The sequence below is a fragment of the Lepisosteus oculatus genome, chromosome 12 (assembly GCF_040954835.1).
Source record: "Lepisosteus oculatus isolate fLepOcu1 chromosome 12, fLepOcu1.hap2, whole genome shotgun sequence".
Lineage (NCBI taxonomy): Eukaryota > Metazoa > Chordata > Actinopteri > Semionotiformes > Lepisosteidae > Lepisosteus > Lepisosteus oculatus.
In genome coordinates, this window is record NC_090707.1 from 8498631 (window position 1) to 8516110 (window position 17480).

The 17480-nt window shown below is 38.2% G+C and overlaps 1 protein-coding gene across 14 annotated transcripts in view; it reads left to right on the forward strand.

Annotated features, from left to right (window-relative positions):
* ikzf2 (IKAROS family zinc finger 2) overlaps nucleotides 1–17480 on the forward strand; it is a 60149-nt gene that overhangs the window by 28225 nt on the left and 14444 nt on the right. For 10 of the 14 annotated variants that reach the window (XM_015358594.2, XM_015358597.2, XM_015358600.2 and 7 more), the window contains 3 exons: nucleotides 4924–5028; nucleotides 12780–12968; nucleotides 16285–16452. In XM_015358594.2, coding sequence (XP_015214080.2) covers nucleotides 4924–5028; nucleotides 12780–12968; nucleotides 16285–16452 — 462 coding nt within the window. Of the gene's footprint in view, nucleotides 1–3424; nucleotides 3589–4923; nucleotides 5029–12779; nucleotides 12969–16284; nucleotides 16453–17480 lie in introns of all 14 variants that reach the window. The other 4 variants (XM_015358582.2, XM_069196442.1, XM_069196443.1 and 1 more) reach the window with 1 other exon arrangement.

Here is a 17480-nt window from a genome sequence, read left to right on the forward strand (position 1 = left end):
AATAGTTCAGGAAAAATGAATGTATAGTTTTATTGGTGATTTTGTGCCATAGTCACTTCTTCAACCCAATTGACTTATCTGTAATAAAGTGAGATGATTTGTGTTGATGTGTAAGATGATGTGTAAGCTATATATCACCATGATCATGCATGTAAGCATGCTAACCTCATGTACAAAGCTGGGAGGCCATTATAATCGTTCATCATGTTTGGTTCCCAGTAGCACATGGATCTGAGAAAGACGAAAGGAGGCAGGATATTTGTTTCAACAAAATGGCTGAATGGATTGTTGTTCCAGACATCCACAACTCTTTTAGTAATAAACTGTCTTTTGTTCTCAGTTTTAAATACTTCCATGCAGAGTCCTGTGGTTTGTTTTTCGCTGTTGGTCCTGAAGAAGTTTAACAGGTTTATACCTGTCATTGTTTGGAATACTTGGATTGGTTGCTTCGTAGTCTTCTCTGATGAAGATGAAAAAGATTGCGTTCTTTTAGTTTGTTGCTTTAGGACATACCTATAAGCCAGTGATGTATTTGTTTGGTCTTTCCTGGAGTGATTACAAAGCAGCAACATCTTTCTTGTTCCTTGGTGAACACAGTTGTGAGTTTTCCTAGCACATTATACAATTTTAACATTACATCATCAATCCATTCAATTTTGGAACTGCTTCTTCCAATTCAGGATCTTGGCAATTAGCGGGTGCAAGGCAGGGTACACCCTGGACAGGACACCAGTCCATTGCAGGGAAAAAGCAGAGAACACACACACACACACACACACACACACACGAACACACGAACACACACAGACAAGCTCAAACTCACAGCAGGGCCAATTTTCCCAGAAGCCGATTTAACTATTTAGTTAGTGCCCTGGGCCTGGAACTGAACCCTGCATTACCCTAGCACTGCAAGACAGTATTGTTAAACCGTGTGTCACCATGCATTACATCGCTTGGTTTGAATTCTGAGGCCCTTAAGTGTTTCTGATTCCATCTTGTTTATGCATCCCTATATTGTCTGGAACAGTGGCTCACAATCCTGGTCCTGGACTACTCCTGAGTCCTGGAGTGTCTGCGGGTGTTTGTTTCCACTTGACCCTCAATCCCACATTGACACCCGTTATTTAGATGTTTTTCAGGATAAAAATTCTGTTGCGACAGTGAAAATAAACTGTCACAGACGTTCTGAGGTTCTTAGTGCTGCAACTGTAGTAAACCTGTCTGGACAGCTAATCAGTTGTGTGAGACTAGAAGTGTACTTTGGAGGGGGATATTTGAAAGGACAGGTTTTTCCAGGGTGATCTGAGTACCAGTGATTTGAAGGCAGCGCCAGAGCAACGTTTTGAGTAGTTTTGCTTTTGCAGAGAATCTTCAGTGTGTATAATGGAAAGCGACTTTAAGGTTGTGTGGGGCAGGTAGCCCCTGCCCAGCTGTGATTTCATCCAACGTCTCTCAGACTTCTGCCATCCCGACAAGCTAGATAGACAGCATCACCCCTGACAGACAGCGGAGGGCAGCCTTCTTGTCATGAGAGAATTTAACACTATAATTCACTGTAACAAGTGTTTGTACAAGATCTGTTACACTTGTGGAATGTGAACGTGCTGTGAAACGGAGTGTAGATTTCCAGTTCTTATGGATGATTTACCTGCTAACTTGTTTATCATACTAAAGTAACTGGATTATAGCCATGTGTAATAGTCAGAGAATTAAAGAAACACCCAGTATACTGTACAGTATATACATATATTGGCCAGGCTGGTCTCTAGTAGGGCATTTAGTAACAGTGTTTAGCAAGCATTGTTGCCAGCACCCTGTGCTTACACTTTTGTATTGCACTAGACCCCAACCCTTCTTACCAGCTTGGGGTAAGTTTTATTGCTCAGGAGCCCTTCATCCTGCTATAGGATTAAATAAGGCTTGGTATTCAGTTTTATACACACACATATATACAGTACAAGCTGGAATCATATGTAGTACAACATAAAGAAACAATATATAGATGCTGGGAGAGCAAAGAATATATTGCCTTCATAATTTATGTGTTTCCTGTTTTTACTACTTTCTTTACATTTCTGAGAATGGAAAAGTCTTGCCTTTCATAATTCAGTGCAGATAGTTTCATAATAAGGCAATGTAGACTCCTACAGGTAAGAATGCTGTTATATAATATGAAGTGTGGTAATGCAAATTTGCTGATCAGTCACGGGGAGTTGATGTTGGATATAGGTTTTTTTATTTTTAAATGTGCTAATACTGCAGCCTTTTTTGTTCCCTGCCAGTTTGGAATTGACAGTTGATGATCAGCTCTGCATATGAATATGACTCTAGTAGAGCTTTGACTTAATTATATTTGAAATGAAATGTGGAATAGTTGTCTCACTCGTCTTGCTGCAAGCCTGCTCGAACCCATAGACGTAAGCCACATGGATAACTGCTGAAAAGAATTTCAGCAATATCCTGTCGAGCCCAATCATACTTAAGAGATTGTAGGGAATCCCAGTCACAGTTATCTTTGACCAGAGTGATTGCAGTATTAATGTTTGTTATGGGTTGGTGCACATTGGAAATGTGTACAATGGTGTACATTGAAAATCTTCTTGGTGTTTCATTAAATAATGAAGTACAAGAATGTAAACTACATTTTCACCACACTTACTGGGGAGTATCCAGTAGGAACAATAGTAAAAGTATAGCAGTAAAATAGCTTTACTAAAGGCATATATTTGACATGCAATTCCAAATCTTACAAAAGCTGTTCTCTTCTTATGTGCTTTCTGGCTCTTCAGTTTATTGCAGAATATAACTTTTTGTCATGATCAGTTCTGTGGAATGGCAAATTACTTCTTTCTGCTTACAGTTAACTCACATGAGAGCTGCTACACTTAGCATGAACTCATTTTAATAAAGACTCAGTCACAACTCAGAACCAATCTGGCAATTGGCTTCTTTTCCAAACAGGGCTCTTTATAATACTAGATGGATTTGCTGAGAAAGCTGCAGGATTAATGTCTGATGTATACACCTTATATTGCCTAGTGGAACACTAGATAGTTCCATTACTGAGTTCTGCAATTATATAGAAAAGCACATTTGATGTAGATTCCAGACAACAATTTTGTGGAATACTGTACTCTTATATATTGGAAGCAATGTTTTACATATCTTGAACTAGCTCGTAATTCTAAGTTTAAAATATTCAATTCATACCAAGAATGATTTGTATAAATTAAAACTATGGAAAAAAAAACTTTGGCATGTGTATTGTCCACAAAGAATATTCTGTCTACAAAGATTGTTAGGGTTGTGGTCAGCGGGTTAACTTAAAGAGGGCTGGCATGTAAAAGGCATGCTATTGGAAAGGTCTTAGCAAGTTAGCACAAGGATAATACTTTTTGTTCCCCTGGCTGTCATTTTTCACCAGGGGATTGAAAACGAGAGCTCTCCGCGTTCCTCTGGGTATCAGGTTAATGCCTGAAACTCCGCAGAAAGGTGGAGTTTTCCCTGGGGCAGCATACCGAGATCCATCATCTAATGACCATAAGACCTCTGGAAACCTGTTCTTTACATTTGAAAAGCACAAACACAGTAAGGGCTGCTCTGGAATGTTTTACTAGTTTATGCATATGTGTTCCTGCGAAGGTCTGGGGTCCTATTCAGAGTGTATCCTGCCTTGACCCCATTTCTTGCTGGGATAGGCTCTTGGCGTACTGTATTGGATAAAGCAGTTTAGAAAATGGATGGATGTATAGGTGTTCATTTGATGCACTGTACAGCTGTACACCGTACACATACTTTTCCTTTCCAAGAGGACAAGTCACATTTTTTTTAATGTAACCAAATAAGTTAATTGATAGCATATCTTCATTTCCCTTAACTGCTTGGAGATCCACTTACATCAGGAATAGAGAGACTCTCAAATGTAGTCCATTTAGGAGTCCAGTGCACTGGACCACCTGTTCTATGCTGCTGCACAAAGGACCAGTGAGGACCCCGTTAGGTTTTGAAAGAAAGATGTTAATGCTACCAGTCTTTGAGCTGTTTCACCAACCTCAGTAATAATTATAATAAAACATTAATTAACATTACAAAGATGGAGTTTTTCATCTATAGATGTGGAATAGTATTTTTCGATTATCAAAAAAGAACTACCAAAACAAGATATTGTAGGTTGTGTATGAGATGTTAATCCTTCTTGCTCCTTGTTTATTTTATTTAATAATTTCTAACAGGGAATTCTGTGTTATTCTGTATCTTATTCTCTGCTTCTTGGGTCACACATCATGCTGTTAACAGGACAGCCCCAATATGTTACTCTGTTATTAATATAACCCAGTAACTTATTAATAACAATATATTGTGGAAGGAGTTCTGCCAAACCCTGCCAAAGTAACTTTTTTACTAATAACCTATGCATTAATTCAGACTTCTGGTTTTCTGATGCTTTTTTTATTTATATTACAGTATGTTTATTAATCTGTGTTATAATACAGATGTGGTACAGATACAGTCTAAAGTACACAGAAAATACAAACAGTATCATTCTTAGGAGGTACTTATAGCATAATTCATCACTCCCATACAGTAATTACCTCTCTTATCTCTTGCTGGTGGGTTTTTTTTTCAGTTTCAAATTCATCTGTGAAGGAAATGTACATATGATGTTTGTACTGTATGTGATGCCCAGAATTTTAGACGAATTGTTACATTGTTAAAGTTTTTAAGGGTTGGTCAGTACGTTCAGTTAATTTAGACAATGTTTAAAACAATTCAAAACAGATATAGATGACACAGAAAACAGTCTGGTATACACAAGGTCTGAATTGTTTATGCAAATATTGTTTGTATGAGAGATTATTAATGCTACACTTTGAAAGGCAGTCATTTTACTCTTAAATAAGTGCCCTTTCTCTTGTCTCTCAGGTAATGGTGACTGTTCTCCCAGGAAAGACCACTCCAGGATGGTGGTGGACCTCTCTTCAAATACACCCAATGGGCGACACTCTCCTCTAGGACTCCACACCAATAGTGAGTTCATTTTCCTTCATATAACCTCTGTGAGTACTCATATGTATATGTACAGTATATATATGAGACTCTATGTTAAAAATATTCCAGGTTAGGAGAAATAATATATACACAAAGTGCTCTGCAATGTATTAGGACAGTAAAATCAACTGTTATTTTTGTTTGCAGTCAAACATTTCTGTTTGAGATTAATATGAATGAGAGGATGATACATTTGTTTTTGATTGGTCACCACTGGAACTATCTCACATCTTTAATGATGAAGTAACTAATGATGGCTGCAGCAGAATGAATTCCGACATTTGCGGACTATTTGTTCAAATATCATGAATTGTAACCATGGATTTAACCAAATATACAATGGCTGTTATGTAGTGCATTCATATTAGCTAATGCATTACAGTGGAAGGAGCCAGCAAAATAATCGGTGCAGAACAGCTTCAGCTGGCAGACATCTACATCAAACAAATAGTGTGGAAGGCCAGTATAATCACTGACTGTCATGACCACCACCTGCACTGAACCTGAGCTTCTTCCATCAGAGCATCAATTTAGACTACATAAATTTAAGTGCTATGTCCTTTTTTATTTTATTTTTTCATCATGCATGTGATGATCCAGTTTCTATGTTTTTGTGAAGGTTACAGTACTTAAGCTGCTAACCTTTTTTCTGCTCGTATCCACGTATGTTTCTTAGTTGTTAATGGGTTCATGTTGTGTTAACTATATTGTGTATTGTGTTGTCTTTTATACCTGCCTTTAGGATAATCGCCAGTCTAAAAAATAAACAATTAGACTTTGCTGTCCCAGTGAAAGGAATCATCTTCAGTTTTCTTTAATTGAAACCTGTGTTTTTTTTGTGTATCCCTTGTTGTTTTCTGGTAGTCCACATAAGCACATGACAATTCTGAACAAAGAAATGAAATGTAATTCATCTCTGAAGTTGCACTGTTGTGCATGTGAACGGAGCAGACATTTTTGAGGCCAACACAGCTGGCTTTAATTTCATGTTGTAACCTTTTTTTTCCCCTTACCCGTTATCTGATTGTATAACCTCCAGTTCCAAAATATCTCATCCCTAAAGTGAACTGAAAAACAAAGAACTGATAGGCAGTACCAGCCATCTGATAATGTTGAGCATGTCATCGTGAGATGGTCCAATGAAAAAGGGAAGCACAGCATTCGTTATTAATCAGCATCTTGCAGGGACAATAAAAGCAGGACTCTGATCCTGCGATTGATATTCTAATACTGTTATTCACATTTCTAGAGAATGGAGGTTTCTTACAAAAACACCTACTGTGTCAACTTCTGTGGAAGAAACATATTTTGTCATATAAGAGAAGGTGCTGGTGTACCTTCATGGCAGGAGTTGTTGATCGTTGCCTAATAAAGACGGTTTCATCTTCCAGTCAAGATGGCGTGCCCCGAGAAATGGGTGCTGATAATTGCAGCACGGTCCTCTGATAAAACATGCTAGGACAGCACGTTCATAGATTTTCAAAGGTGAAAAAATGTCTTCAATGGAACCAGAACTGAAAAACAGCCAGCAGTTTAAAACGTGACTCACAAGTCCCATGTTCTCTTTTGTCTGTTGAGCCCTGTGACGTTCGAAGCTTGCGCAGTGTTGCTCTTAAAGGGCGTGACATATTGTGCTTTTTGCTGATTTCATGCAATTCCCCTATGTGATATACAGTCGATGGCTCGGGCCAAAGCTGGTGTCAGGTACTGTACGTACTGTAAATCCATCTCAGAACTAGCATTGTTGTGCATTGAGCTATTAATTGGGACATACAGTAAGTACAGTATAGAAGTTCATGCATGCTATGTAAGATTTCTAAATAGACCCCAACATGATCTAAGCTGTGGGATGCGGTGAATTAAATATATTTCATGTAAGTACTTAGCATTTATGTACAATCTGGACTTTACTGAGAAAAATGTATATGGCTATTGACTGTGTATTTTTTAAAATCCCATAAGGAAGGTAAACACAATGATTGATTTGTTCATATGTACATAACTATATATATTAATATTAAGGTCTGTTATAGAAGATACTAAGAACAGTATTTTCTTGCTGTGTGCACCATGCTAGTTACACATGCTGGTGAAGATGCACCCTTTAGGAATGAGCGTGAATTCAATGTAAGGTTAAAAAAACTAAATGTGCAAATCCGGGTATTTGCCTTTGTAGCTTTTGAGTTGTAATTGCTTTTGAAGTGTGAATTTCGTTCACTGGCAGGTACTGTTGCAGCTCCTCTGCAAAATGTGTAAATGGGGTGCACCTACTATAGGCTTCAATCACACTCTTCTCTTTTTTCTTTTGCTCTTTTGAGCTGGGTTCCATAGGCACTCCCACTCGAAGGTATGTGCCTGTTTCTGGCTCAGGAGGCTGTACTGTTTGGCTGCAGGCCACTGGTGTCAGGAAGGGGCTGGATGGCCCTGCAGGCAGGCTGGGAACAGGTTTCTCAATACTAGGGTTGGGGACTAGGCTAATTGAGCCCTCTTATCTGTGCATGGCACAAATTGTTGCTTTCAGCCCAGACTTTTATGTCAGCTGGTATTGGTCTGCCTTTTTTCTGCACCTAACTTTAGAAAAGTGATAGGAAAGTGAAAGACTGCATCTTCTGAGAAAGGTTATGAATCATCTTTTGATCCAAATCTGACTTTTGAATTAGTTTATTTCTGTAAGAATATAGCCATTCGTGTGTGAAACAAAGGTGATATACCTACATGAAAAAAAAAACAAGTAGCTGTTTGATATGTAGGCTAATTGTCTAATTTTTACACTCAGTATGTAAGTAAGATTAAATAAAAATGTCTTTGATATCTATCTGATAGACGCTACAAGGCAATACAAAAATTCAAATGCAAGGGCTCTTTTAACTTTCTCTAAGCTCATTGTTGGGATAGTGGTGTCTGCAGGTATATTTGCATCACATTAAGAAAAAGACATAGATTTTTCTGTGTGGCACATTCTCCACATGCATACTAGCATTGTGATCTTCAGGCCTTAATTTGATCCTTGGGAGAGATGTTCTTTACTTGGATTTGTCTCTGTGTTCCCATGGAAACCATTTCAAGTTCTGTTAGTACAAACACTGTAACACTTCATGAAGTGCACTGCCCTACAGAACCTCTAAATTTTCTGCACTGTTGCCAGGATACAAAAACAGGTTTAGAAATCTATTCTTTCTTGGGAAAAGTTAAACAGGATGTAATATACATCTGGTCACATAAATCCCTTGTATTTGTGCATTACCATTTGTTAGTGCATGCCACTTGTGAGGTGGGCAGCATTAGGAAAAGCCTCAGAAAGGCTTTTCTTTCCTTTCCACATTTTCTTTCTTTTCCCAATTTAGTGTGAAATGTTTGCTTTGAGTTTTACACATGCGTGATGAACTACAGTATAGTTAACAATGAAAATATGGTTCTCCTTCTAGTTGACAAATAACAATCTGAAAAAAATTACTGCTCATTTTGCTTGGTGGTTGTCTTTAAATATTTATCTTAGTTAGTTGATCTTCACACAGACAGTGTACAGTATATGTGGTGTGGGGGTGGAGAGAGAGAGAGATGGCTCTCTCTAGCAGATGACAGAGTCAGAGCAGAGAGCAGCAGGTTACTGTCAGCTGTTTCTGCGACAGCCTAGGTTTGCCAGTGCAGAAATTTCGCCATCAGTACAAAGACTCTTAAACTGCCATGTTGAACAAAAAGAAAAAAGGCAGGTTTGATTGAACAGTAGGGGTTTAATTATCATGTCACAAAGAATGTACAGATATTTTAGTATGATCAAAGATAGATTCCTTTAAGTGGTACATAACTTGATTCCTGAAATTTGCTAAAAGGTTTATCTTAAAAGGAAACAGGAATTGCTAGATTTCAAAGTGTTCAAGGTAGGTATGTTCAGTTTTATGATCAGGTAAGAATGCAAAAATGTACGTGTGACTCCTTTTCGTGGTACAGGTGTTCCAGGAGGAATTAGCTTTCATCTCCAATTTGTTTTTAAGAGGATCTTATTAGAAGTATGTTTGGGGTCATCTTCATGGACGTTTAATATTGAGAGGATTAGATCCCGCCGTTGTCAGCTTTACATAGGGTAACGTTATTTTTTATTAATGAATAGTAAAGTGCTCAAAGTAAATTTCAACATCAGTCATGTGTCATGAGCTCTTCATGATTTCAAAAGAAAACTCAAACTTGAGTTTAGTAATAAGTGCACTCTTTGGTTTTGGAAACATCACACAAAAATGTCACCTGATTTTTGGGGGTATGTGTGTCTTCACTTCTGCCACACAGGATGATATAGAAGCAGAGTTTAATAAGGTGCTCAGATCTAAAATTAGCTAATAAACTCTAGCATTTTAAATAGCACTTTCTGGGATTGAGTGTTCAATACTTTCAGTAGAGAAAATATTAGACAAAAAGGCCAAGCTAGAGTTTAATAAAAATAAGAAATGCATAACCTTATTGTTTTATTATTATTTTTTTAGATGGAAGGGGATAATATTTATGTCTGCAGATGAATCTCTTGAATTTAAGTCATGAAAGGTAATATTTTTAGAGAAGGAAATGTATATCCTATTTGTGCTGTAGTGTAGTTTAGGAACCCGGCTTTGTATATTGTTTCAGCATTAGCAATAGTGACAGTAGTCAACACAACTTTTTAGTCATGAGTTCATGAATGTTACCCAGTGCATTTGGCTTTGAAGATGGCACAAAGGGTGTAAGTGTCATGTTTGCTTTTTATAAGAAGCCTTTTCTCAGCACAATCCACAGGGCAAACAAGTCTGCAGACCACACGCAGGGCCATTGAACAGGAACTGCAAAGTTGCACAAAAACGAAAAGTCACAGAAGGAAGACAGAACAGAGAAAAAAAATCATTGAAATTAAGTGAAGATTGTGTGTGCGCAAGTGTTGATATTTGTATATCTGTTTGTAAATACTGTACATAATAGTCTGATCAGCTATACAGACATACTAATTTTAGTGGTATTCACTTTTGATTAGACTTACAATGTAGTGATTCGGCTAATGTTTTAATCCAATGCAATAAGAGATTTACATTTGTACGCATTTCGAGGTTTTACTGTACCCATCTCAGGTTCCTTGTTCAGTGCTACAACAGCAGTGCTCCACCTGCGATTTGACCTACAGCCTTGCCCGTGTGTGTTCAGAGACTGATCCAGTGCTGCAAAAAGATACATAGCATACTCATCGTTTATCAATAATAAATACTAGACTAGAAAATACTACTAATATTAGACATACACAGTAATAGGTTGTTTAAAGGGGAAAAAAAAACTTATTTGTTGAAGAAGCTGATATCATAATTGCATAGTCTTTTTTCTAATCACAGGGCATTTGTAAGATGCCTTCAATTTTGAAGAAGAAAATTATATTCAGTATTCTGAAGAAGGCAGTAATTGTACTTGTCTCAATCATAAAGCTGTCATTCAGTTAACACTGCTACCAAATTATTATGACATTAAATAAGTATTAGATGGATTCTTTCAATATTAAACATCTGTTGTTTAAATATTACAGCCCGGAGAGTTGCCTAATTATATTTTAATTAATTTGTGATGAATGTTATACCATGAAATAAAGTCAATTAAGGTGCAGATACTAGCTAATAATGGGAATATCTAAAGTGCATTTATGATTGATTAATTGTACAAAGTAATAAAATCTGCATGGCGGTTTCATATATTTAAGAATTTCACATCTATAGTGTTTATCGTGAACAAAACAGAAAAGAGAAGAAGCAACGCTCATACATACTCAGAGGTGTTAAAAATGATTCCGTCTCTCTTTTGTTGCATATTTATTGCTTCTCAGTATCTGCCAATCAGACATACAAATTAGTGTTTAGAAAAATTACAACAGAAATATGGAGGGTGTTTAACAATGTTCTCCCTTTCCTGCTGAGGATGGGCAGTGTTAATCACATGCCTTGAATCTCTGATTTCCTTGCCCCCTGCCTCCTGTAGACACAGTTCTGGCAAATGTTTTCCAAGCCACTCTTTAAGTTGATTTGGAAGATGTGAGCCTGTGCTTCTTGCAGCCCTGATAGTGTGTCCTCAGCTTTTCTGTAGGATGCAGTAGGCACTGTGAAACCAGCATTTTTTTCCTTTCCTACTTGCCTAATGCCCAATCAGTGTAGGAAGCGGGCTCTTAAAGGGTATGGCAGCAAATCATGGTCGGCTACCAAATTTCACCTCCTACTCTGCAGTGATTTGTTTATTGCAAACTCATTTCACTCTCTTTCCTTTGTGATTGGAATTACCTACAGTATGTTCAAAGAAACTTGGTACAAGCCCCTCCCTCTGGCACTAAGATGACACAGTTGATGCCCACGCCCTTGTATGCAGTTGTCAAATTCACGCCGATTTCATTTGTTCGTTTGTTGGCCCACATTATCAGGACTTCACATGACAGAGGAATGTAGCCCTCCCAAAAGACCTATAGTTTATTCTTAGAGAAAAACAGATTATGAAATAATTTAATACATATAAGATAAATAGCCTGACTGCTTAACAGTATTAAATGTTTCCAAGCTATTTACTTTAAAACACTTCTACCTGATGTATGAGGTTAAGCAATCAGATAATCCTTTAATATACATCTTTATATCAATCTTCGAAGATAACACTATTGCAAAACAAATGACTGGCGACACCAAACCGATCTTTAGGCTTGACAGGATTCTTTAAAGGGAAAGACTGTTTTACCATCGTATGTCTAGTCCATCAAGAAAAAATAAAAAGTGTAATATGATAATAACAGATTCAGAAGGAGAATCGACTTGCAATAATACAGTTACAAGTTATAGTGTAAGCTGCATATGTTAGCTTTTATTCATGGCACCCAGATCACGGCTGTCTCCCTGGCTCTTAACATGATTTCTTAACATGTCAAAAGTGTTGCACCCTTTTGGTGTTCATGCACAGTTTTTGTGGTGTGGCTGTACATAACCTCCTGTTGATAGTCTCCATTTATAGGCTTTAGCTGACACTGCACCTTCTCACCCATGAGTGAGAAATAGTGAGAGTGCTGAGGCACAAGAGCGATTCTTTCAAGTGTCCTATTAAGCTCCGCTATGGCCGTACAGTTCTTACTCACAGGCTCCTAGGACTTGAGTTAAGAGAGCTGTGAAATGAGCCACCAGTGTTTTCTACTAAATCTCCCATTTTTGCGAAGAAGCAGTCAAGTGGAAACCTTGTGAGGCTGACACCTGTCTCACTCTCCCACGTGTGCTAAGAGGCTCCCCACTCAAGTGTGACAGGAACAAGATGTTTGTGTGAAGGAGGACTGATAGATCATGAGACAGCCCAGGCTGGGATTTCACACCAGGGTCTCTGAGGACTGCGGGTGTTTATCGGTCTTACTGGTCAATCTGTTTTCTTGGTTACGTCAACTTTACGACTTCAGTGTTCATTTTGTTATACTATGTAGCTCTGAACATGAGCTCTTGTGGGGTGAGCATGCTATTCATCTCATCGGTATTCTCATCCTTCCTATGATTGTCACAGGGTCATGCTGAGTTCTGAATGCTCCAAGTATATAAGCCTCCAGCAATCATTAATAGTAGGCGTAACTGAGAAGAAATTCTGCATGCATTAGAGAAGAAAAAAAGTTGCTTGAGATGAGTAATTTATTTGAGCAAATTCAATTCTTAGTAACTTAGTTACTATTTAGGTCAATAAATAGTAATGACCAACCCTACACTGGTGTTGTTTTACAGCACAGATCAAGCAGGAGGCTGGGACAGAAGAAGAGGTGGAGAGGCAAGCTCTGGGCCTTGAGGAGGTGGTCCCAGGCGGGGAGGAAGGAGCTGGATTGGAGGACCCCATGATTGACAGCCCCAATGGCCTGCAAGACAGCGGCCAGGGAGGGGAAGGGCCGGGTGACACAGGGATCCGACTGCCCAACGGTAAACAGAAATGTGATGTGTTTGGGATAGAATGTTTTGAGCCCAGTGTCCTTAAGAAACACTGGAATGATCACTGTTGGTAAGCAGCCAGGACAAACGACCTATCAACCTATCCTTTTCCTATCAACTATACCCTGAATGTGCCTCAACACTAATTTCAAGACAGTCCTTGTCTTATTAGTTTTGTTCAGGCAGCAAAACTCTTTTAAATGTTGGTCCACTTCATCCACATTGGTGTCTCCAATGACTTTATCCACATTGATTCTATCTCAGTTGACCAAGTATAGTCAGCTGGCCATGACACCTTCAAAAGTAGTTTTCTATGTATCTATAGTGCTCCTCCCATTTACATTTCCTGACAACCTAGAGTTGCTCCTACAGTTGTATGCAAGAGTTTGGGCACCCCTTGCCAAATTACATGTTTTTTTGATTTTCTAAGTGAAAGAAGTAAACACAACCTTAGCACTGAATAACCTTAAATTTGACATGTTTCTGTAAATATTAATGCACAGTTACTATTTCTTTGCTAAGTTAAAAGATTGAAAAAAATAAAACAGTAAGTGTGGCATGTGCAAACGTTTGGACACTCTTCCACTAGTGTTATTTTTTTGTGAGGTCTCAGAACTTAATTGACTCGTTAGGCCTTAATCTAAGTCGGGTGATGACAATTCCAGAGCTTCATAAATTCTCTGACTCTTCAAACCTCTCAGGTTACACTCATCAACCATGGGCTCCTCTAAGCAGCTGATCAGAAATTAAAGATAAGTGACTCTTACAAAGCAGGGGATAGGTCTAAAAATATATCTAAACGCTTCCTGCTTGCAATTTCCACTGTCCGAAATGTCATTAAGAAATGGAAGTTAAGGGGAAATCTTGAAGTCAAGACAAGATCTGGAAAACCAAGAAAAATCTCCAATAGAACTACTCATAGACAGGTCAGGAATGCAAAGCAAAACCCCATTATCACTGCAAAAGGACCCGCAGGAAGGTTTAGGTGGCACGGGAGTACTGGTGCACTGGTCCACTGTGCAGCGTTGCTTGCAAAAACATGATCTGCATGGAAGAGTCATCAGAAGGAAACCTAACCTGCGATCTCATCACAAAATTCAATGTCTGGAGTGTGCAACTAAAAATTGAGCTCTTTGGCTACAATCACCAAAGGTACGTTTGGAGAAAAAAAGGAGAAGCATTTGAAGAAAAGAACACCTTGCCAACTGTTAAGCATGGGGTTGGATCTATTATGCTTTGGGGTTGTGTGGCAGCCAGCGACACAGGAAATATTGTGCAGGTAGAGGGAAGAATGGATTCTACTATGTGTCAACAAATCCTGGGAAATATTTCCTAAAGCAAGAATAGAAGGACTGTTAGCTGGCTACAAAAAATATTTGGAGGCTTTGATTTCTGCCAAAGGGGGTGTTACTAAGTACTGACTGCACATGCCACATTTACTGTTTTATTTTTTTTCAACCTGTTAAAATCAGCAAATAAATAGCAACTGTGCATTAAAATTTGTAGAAATGTGTCAAGTTTAAGTTTGTTTGCTGCAAAGTGCTGTTATTAACCTTGTGCATAATAAGTGTTTTTACATAAACTTTACATGTTTTCCATGATTGCTTGTGGTCTTGCTATGATTGCTATGATCCTTGTAAAATTCTCAAAACAGTAGTTTAAAGGGACAAGGGGATGGCTGATATTCAGGATAAAATTAATCCTGCTTTGGATGTATTATCAAGGAGAACATTCATGGTATCTTCCCTATCTCGTTATTGTCTTACGGTATTCTTGAGTGTCATGCTTTAGCAATGGGAGATTATTTAGTTTTCAAATTCCACCAGTTTAAACAAGATTTATACAAGTAAATATCATGTTATTTATTTTAGTAGCAGTCTCATCCTGCGACTCCCTCTGGTTTAGCTCTATAGTTTAACCACATTACAATGTAGATTTTGTGCTCCTTATTACGAATTAATTTTGCCTGATGCATTTATCCAATGCAACTCAAGTTTGCACCCATTTATACAGCTGTTTCGTTTCAAATCTAATGTGCTGGAGTACAGAGCCAAAACAGCAAAAATGGTGTCACTGTCCAGATACTTATGGACTGCACTGTTTGTCACTTTTTACAGCTCATACATGAACTGGCTATGTGGGAGGAATGTACATTATATTAAAGAGATTGTCAAGAAAGGCATTTCAGAGTATTGTGTCTGTTTTTGAGCAATAAGCAAAATTAATCTCAAAAGGCTTGTTTACTCATGCAGAAACAAATATATTTATAAGTTGGTATTAAAATTGATTGTGGCTCTTTTTTCAAACCATAATTAAAAGACTTGCATTTATTGACTTATTAATTAATTCGCTATTAAATTACCATATGCTTTCTTACAGTAGCCTTCTTGTTAAAGAGTATAACGTCAATGCAGCTCAATATTGACAAAAAGCAACAAGTGAAAGTTGTGGCATTCATCAGGACGTTTGTACATAACAATATACTGTAGTTCTTTACTTTGCACAGATTGCAAATTTCTTCTCCATCTTTGGCTTAAATATCAGATTCTACTTCGAAAGAGTTTCCGTTTCAGTATGTCCTGTCAGAAACAATGTCCTGTTAACCATGCGATTGCTCTAACATTAGCTAAAATCTCATTGTTTCTTTATTGCCAGTGTGGTTATTTATTACCGATAACAGTTCTTGAGGATTGCTGTAGTGTTGAAATGCAATATGGTGTCTCTTGACACACTTTTTTCCCAAGTAAATCTACTTATTGGTCATTGAATGGTCATTCCTAAATGTAGGACTGCATTTCATGAGTTTCATGTGTTTGCTCAAGTCTGAGATGTGCATTGTTGTGATGCTTTTATCTTGTAGAATATGTTTCTAGCCCATTTTCATGCTGACATATCATGGTTCCTTATCAAGATCCAGGTCACTTAGGACACAGTTCCTTTGATGAGAAATTCTTCTCATTTATAAAGATCATAAGAGGACCCTGCTGAAATAGAACAAAATTCATTCAGAATCCTGCTCAAAAAAAGGATGGAAATATCCTCCTTTGAAGAACTATGTGCCATACAGCATTTTAGAGTATTCAAACTCTGCATACAGTTTGTATGTTCATATATTCATATTAAATGGTCTTTGAATGTTTATATATAAACCCATTAAGCATGTAGTATTTCAGACTCAATGGTTTTGAGCATTAGCTCCATACAGAAGTAAGTGTGTTAACTAGTCTTTGGTTTGCCCTGGGGGACCCATGGAACAGAGTGAATGAAGTAGGTACTTCTTTTCTAATGAGAGCTTCCTCTGTTCCAGGTGAACGGCCTTTCCTGTGCAACCAATGTGGTGCCTCTTTTACCCAGAAGGGCAATCTGCTGAGACACATCAAACTGCACACGGGGGAGAAGCCATTTAAGTGTCCCTTCTGCAGCTATGCCTGCCGCCGGCGTGATGCCCTGACCGGACACCTCCGGACACACTCTGGTTAGTCCTCCCTGAGCCCTCCAGCCTGCATTCAGACCCCGACCCCATGTTTCCCAGTCCTGTAAAATGTTTATCACTGCTCGTATCATATTACTGCTCTTACATCTCACGGGCACTTCCATATGTGCCAAGAATTTCCTTGAAGAGGGTGTGGCTGGTCCCATGCCAGTTTGGATTTGGTCAGTAAGTGCTGTATCACCCTTCTCCGGACGGAAATAATTAGAAAAGGAATAGCTCATTTTAGGTTCCTATGACTAATCTAAAGTTATATACAGTAGTACAGAGAATAGCCACTAGCAACACTGAACCCTTCAGCTCAGAGCAAGCAGGATAGAGGTTAGAATATTTTGTTGTGCCATCTATACACAGTTCCGGTGCCCTAGTCTTCTTAACAAGAAGTCACCAGGCCCATTCCTGGAATAACACGTGAAAGAAGCGACATTTAAATACCGCACTTGGTTATTAGTATAGTGGTGAGGAGGTAATTTTTCTTTTTTTTTCAACTGAATCATTGAACTTTTTTTACATTTCCTGTTGAAGTTTTTGACAGAAACCAGAGTTTATTAACTACAGTTTCTCTGTTGAAAATATGTATATACACGGAACGTATCTGTATCCATGAACATTCATGTATTTATATGTGTTATGCTGGTGTAACAGTTCTCCCATTAGTCTGGAGAATGAAGAGAATGAGCATTTTATGAAGAGGAATATCATCAGCAAGCCAATTGTAACAGTAGGGGACAAATGTCAAAAACATGAAACTGACATCTGAAAGCGAAACACCTTTATAGAAATATTCAGTACCACCCACTTTATTATCCTCAGATAAAATGTATTTTTTTCTTAACATTAAGGCTGTTGTTATCGCTTAGATACTCTGTTCTTTCAGTCATCACAAAAGCAGTTTCCAAACGTACAGAGAGGCACAAAACACGAGGATCAAAATTTCCTGCGTCTCTGTCTCTCAGACCCTGACTGTCTACCACCTGAAAGAGACTGGAATGTTAGGAACTCTCTAGTTGCTG